Source organism: Eutrigla gurnardus, assembly GCF_963514095.1.
Source record: "Eutrigla gurnardus genome assembly, chromosome: 1".
Lineage (NCBI taxonomy): Eukaryota > Metazoa > Chordata > Actinopteri > Perciformes > Triglidae > Eutrigla > Eutrigla gurnardus.
In genome coordinates, this window is record NC_139915.1 from 23,217,081 (window position 1) to 23,223,080 (window position 6,000).

The 6,000-nt window shown below is 38.3% G+C and overlaps 1 protein-coding gene across 1 annotated transcript in view; it reads left to right on the top strand.

The window, feature by feature from the left end:
- The window catches only part of LOC311010522 (transmembrane protein 266-like), a 42,464-nt gene that overhangs the window by 32,390 nt on the left and 4,074 nt on the right, over positions 1–6,000 (top strand). The window contains exons 8-9 of the mRNA XM_084005044.1: positions 1,084–1,199; positions 3,791–3,986. Coding sequence (XP_083861170.1) covers positions 1,084–1,199; positions 3,791–3,986 — 312 coding nt within the window. The remainder of the gene's footprint in view (positions 1–1,083; positions 1,200–3,790; positions 3,987–6,000) is intronic.

The window sequence follows — 6,000 nt, forward strand, 5'->3', positions numbered from 1 at the left end:
GTGTTTGATGTATCAGAATGAGTTAAGACATTATTAGTCAGTTATAGTTTTGTGTAAAAGAAAATGTTGATGTTGATGAATTTGATGAGAGACATCACAGGAAAGAAGCAAGTGATTGAAAGCGGGTCAAAGTATGCTGGCAACACTTCAGCACTATAATGTAATAACAATGTGACCATCAAGGCTATACATCTAGAATGATTTCCATATTGGCACGCAAGGTAGCGTTTGAGCATCATTTAAAGGTTGATTACCACATTTCAACAGTCTATAAGCCTCATTTTTGTTGCTGTGTGCTTTTTCTTACAAGAGCAGTTTGGTTTAACTCATTTTCACTGGCCTTTACACTGCCATATACATCAAAATGTTGTGTACTGCACCAGGAAGACATGATAACTATGTTTTGCTTAAATAAGGTGACTTTGACATTTTAGAAAATTCTTCCAGACAATCAAAGTCAAGATAAAAATTGTGATAAACTGCAAATTAGCTGCTGATTATGCACAAGCGTCCCATAAAGTAAATTAAACAACAATAATTATACATTGCCCATTTAAAATCCCTGTCCATGGTATCCCAATGGACCCCATTATCTGAACACAGGATTTTTATTTTAGTTTATGTAGATGTTATACAGACAAAGTTAACCCAGTAAATATTTTTTAAATCCAGTGCAGCTGGATGTTCAGTGTCAATATGGGCTGAAAATCTCCTAAAACGTTGTGACACCCTCAAGTCAGCGTGAAACAAGATCCCTGTGCAACATTTCCAGCACCTTGCAAAATTCATTCATTACAGGTATAGGGTTACTAGTTGCGGTTCGCTCATGTGATGATGGACATGTATGAAGCAAAGGCCAAATGCTCCACCAACCATGACCTTTGACCTTGATGTTCTTGATGTATTTTACAACAAATACCTCCAACAGCTGTCTTACTGAAGAACGTTTTCTCACTTTCTAAGTCTTGATGTCTCCTAAAACATCTGGCAATCCTTTCCATTACATGTACTTATGTAGACATCAAAAAATATATTTGATGTTCTTTTAAAACTCCCTCCTCTCCCCTCCCTCTTCTATGTCAGCGTATGTGCTACAAGTCAAAGTTGAGATGGAATTGGAGATTCAGCAGTGCGAGAAGACCAAGGCTGTGAGAGAGGAGCAGCTGGAGCGTCTCACTCAGATCTGCCAGGAACAGGCTGTGAGTACCAAAACACCTCCTTCTTAACCCTGCAGCCACACTGCATTTCCCCATACATGCACAAAGTTAACCTGAAAGCTAACAAGAGAAAAACAAATAAATGATTCACGTGCAAATCCAATCAAAACAGTATGTGGGTCCTGATGCACAGCACACACCAATAACCTTGAAGTAGTTCTACTTTCTAGAAAAGTATTACACAATTCTAGAAGTCTTTCATTTGGAAAAGAAAGCATTTTATGACATGATATACTAAAGTTCTTAGTTACTTACATTTTTAATTACTCTGACAGTGTTATGACATCACAGTCAATTTATTTTACATTGTATGATATACTATGGCATTTTGTATGACATATTATTCTATGACATATTTATAGCATACTTAATAACATTTTAGGAAATATTGTGCTGGGAATTTTTATGGCATTATATTATGACATTTTTGTGAAATGCCTTTTTATTACATTTTATGCAACTATACATTTTTTGTATGACATGATTGTAAAGGGGGGAAGTGGAACATGTTGCTGAAATGTTTCTACACTTCCTTCCACTTTTGAAATGTGTTTCTGTTTGAATCACTACTGGATTCTGTTCACCACCTCAGTCTTGCTTGATGGTAGTCGTAAATGACAGTGACTAAGTAGAACAACACTTTAAAGATAGTTTAGTTTAGTTTAGTTTAGTTTTTATTTGTGCAAATAAACAAGATTTAAAAAAAAGGCAAAAAGATTTGCATAGACATACATAGATGCACGGGTGGGACAAAAGAAACCCCGAAGGGCTTATTAAGGATGTCCACCTGACATTAAAATACAATAAGGTAAAGAAAATAAAGTAAAAGAAAAAAAAGACAAACAAAAGTAAAATTAAAGAGATAAAACAACTACAAAGTCATTTTACAAAAATGAGAATACATTTGAGTAAAAGTAAAAAAGCAAAGTAAAGATGTAACTAACAAGCAAAAAGACAATACAGCATACATTCAGTTTATCACATTATCATAGGCTTTTAAAATTAGGTACATTTTAAGATATTTTTTGAAAGTAGCTAAAGATGAGTGTTTACGTAGAGTAGCTGGAAAACTGTTCCAAACGACTGGACCTCTGTCCCTAATAGAAAACTGTCCCAGATTTGTTCTGAAAAATTGCCGGTGAAGGAGATCTACAGATCTGGTCTGATGACTATGGATCTGTGACCTGGTTATAAAAAAACTGTTAAAAGAAGAGGGAAGTAAATTATTGAAAAACTGGAAAACAAAAGTGCCGATCTGAAGAGTATTCACATCATATATGCTTAACAACTCCAGATTCCGAAATAATGGAGCACTATGAGCGTCCCAACTGGAGTTGGTTACAGATCTAACAAATTTTTTCTGTAACAGAAAAATCGAATTTACACTGGTTTTGTATGTACTAGCCATAGTATTACATAATTCTAGAAGTATTTCATTCTGCTTTATAGTTAATTTACAAGTGAATCCTGGATAAAACCATCCAGTCATAAAAAACGGTTGAGGTAAATGGTCTAGGCCACATCAGCCCATATTACACTGTCAGTTCATCTCCCACCAGAGGAGGGCAGCATTACCTTACAAACAGGTCCAGTCTGTCACACAATTCATTATGAATCCTTAGCACACACACTGATAAGCTCATATGGCAGCCTACAATAAATAATGATAAAGTCTACAATAAATACTGATAAAGACTTAACCTTCAATTGACCATCTAAATTCACGTCTGAAACCAGACATTTATCATAAATTGATAAATAAATATAGAAATAATTATAAAGTAACTGTTCAGGTCCTTTAAAAAATATTGTTAATCAAATTGCTCTTCACAAATATAAGAAATATTTTTCCATTTATTATTTTGATATACACTTTAGGTGATACTTTATACTTTATTTAATATTTTTAAGCAAAAGGAGACTAAGAATACATGTTTCAGTTGGAACAAGAGTGTGCATGTATCATTTGTGACAGCTGCTTCATTATGTTTCCTTTATTTTGTATTTACTTCTCTGTGTATGTTTTCTTGTCAATGGGTAGCATGTACTCTCCAGGTCAAAACACCTGAAATCAATACACAGAGACATCACAGCTGCATATCATTGAAACACACAATTTACCCAACACAATGAGATGATACACTTGGAGTGATGCTGAAATCCATTCAGCATTAATTAACCTTGACATGTATAAGTACAAAGAAGCTTATTTTTGTCTCTTCATTTCTGGGATTGTTATTGTTTCTCATTTATTTTACTCGACAAATTGTGAAAATCATAATATATACACATCCCTGTTTAGAGAACAAATATATAGATATATTGCTATCATTTTATATGATGTTCTTGTGTTGATATGTATGCAGATCATGTCCTTCACCTTTTCAACCAATTTGTTACTCCATTCTCCCTTGTTCTCTCTCTTGTCTTTTCTGTTTTGCCTTCCCCATTGTTTTTTCACATCTGTCCTTATCACTCATCCATTTTACAATCCACTTCTACATTCACTTTTTCACTCCTAACTTGCTGTTTTCCCCCCTTTTTTTCTGTGCATACACACCATCCGTCTCCAGTTTGAGATCAGACAGCTGAGGGCCCATCTGGCCCAGCAGGACTTGGACATTGCGGCAGAGCGTGAAGCAGCCATGCAGATCCATCATGTATGGGGCAAACAGGGACGGAGCTTTCAGGTTGTAGAAGGCCTGACTCCTGGGGAGTCTGACGATGAGGGTGGCCGGAGAAACCCCAGGGAGCCTCATGCCACTGCAGGTACAGCATGGTCTCTAAAGCACAGTTTTTACAAGCTTGGTTGCTAGGTACTGAAAACACTAAATATAAAGTGATAAGTGTTTTTTAAAACTGTGAAACAAAGCATATGTTATATTCATTTGAACTGTAAAGAATGTATGAAAGATGTTTAATCTATAGCGGAGCGTGAAACAATAGTCTATAGGCTGCACATTCACCTCTACATTTACATTTATCTCCATCTGATCCAAATTTTAGCTTCAAAATGTCTCGCAGCGAGGTTAATGCAGTATGTTAGAATTAAAAATCACAAACTGAAAATGAATGCTTTTAAGACAAAAGACTGTGGCTTTAAAATATGGCTAATTTGAATACACACTATGCCAGGTGCAGTGTTTGCTTGATGGAGCAGGGTGACAAACCAGGAGAGAGGTACAGCATAAAGTATGTACATAATTATGTGGAACAAAAAGTCTCTAACAGTGTAACATCAGGTGAACTGGATGCCAGAGCAGTGTACAGTTAATCTGGAGCAGTAGCCCTGGAGCGTCTTCGAGGCCGGGCTCTTAGCCCCTTCATGCTCGCCCACAACACCCATCTGACCGCAGGCGCTCCGGGATCAATATGAGGGCAAAAAAAAGCTTTTAGGATCTGGTGAATCCTGGAGAAAACAAGCATGTTCTTTGACACTACGTCAGCTTGCATGGGCTTCTCTCATGCCCCAACTATGTCTCTTACTGCCCCCCTCCCCACCTAGCCATCACAGACCACTCTTTCAGGTACAGAGTGCTCTGTGCATTGGGCCTTGTTCGGGGAGAGCGGGCTCCTGTCAACATCTGTTCCCCTTCACCTGCAAACCACAATAGGGCATCAAGAGGCTCCATGGCGGCCACAATATTACCCCAAGGGCATAGTGGGAAATCTGGTTCTTAGAAACAAGTGGGCTTTTTACAGAAACATGGTCACTGGGATAAGCACTGAGGCCACAGGGCTCGAGTCAAGTCAGGTCAACTCAAATCAAGTTGAGTTCATTTGTATTGCTCAATATTGCATGCACAGTCTCAATGGGCTTCTCTCTCACACTCACCTGCATGGTGCCATCAAACTATCAACACCCTATCATCAAGACAGTGGCCTTCATACAAATCACTGTCTCAGGAGACTGAGGGTTTTGGCGCCTTAAAGTACCAAACAATGTCCATTTTAAGGACAGCCATTAACGATCAGAGTTAATCAATGAGGATTCGCTTAGATACTTGGAGAGGATTGCAGCCGAGCTACTGGCTCTGTGAGGCTGTAATACAGCAGTGCTTTCAGCTAAATTGTGACATTGCTAACATGCTGAGCTTGAGTAGGTATAATGTTTACCATGCTCATCATCTTAATTTAGCGTGTTGCCATGCCAACATTTACTAATCAAATACAGATGAGGCTGATGGGAAAGTCATTCATTTTGCAAGTCAAACCAAACCGATGATGTAATTAGATGGAAAGTCAGGGAATCAACAAAGTTATTACAATTCATCCTAAGAGGGACATGAACGTTTGTACCAAATAGTTGTTGTTGAGACATGATGGCTCAAGAGGAAAATTCAGAGGATGACAAAAGTCAGTAGGGTTCATCCTACTGGAGATCACGAATGTCGACTTGTGGCTTAAACGTGGCTAAAAAGCCTGCATGGCACATATCTAAAATCTTATATCTAAAAGTAGATGCTTGTTGGTGGCGTAGTATGGTGGTCACTACTGCATGCAACTATAGCCCATTTTCCGCCGCAATGGCGTAAAGGCATGTCAAAATATGCCGCGAACCGGAGCGTTTAGATAGCACGGCGTATTGCCTCGTCTCACCTCTGATGCAGCTCTGTGACTACCTCCGTTGGCGTCTCAGAGGCGTAATATTCTGTTACGCCTTTCCACCTTGGCGAGCGTTTAGACTGAGACTGGGTGGAATAACGGCAGAAAAATCCCACAACGAAAAGGCAGTCTAAAAGGGGGTTGTGATGGACCCTAGTGTGTGCTACTTACTAGTTAT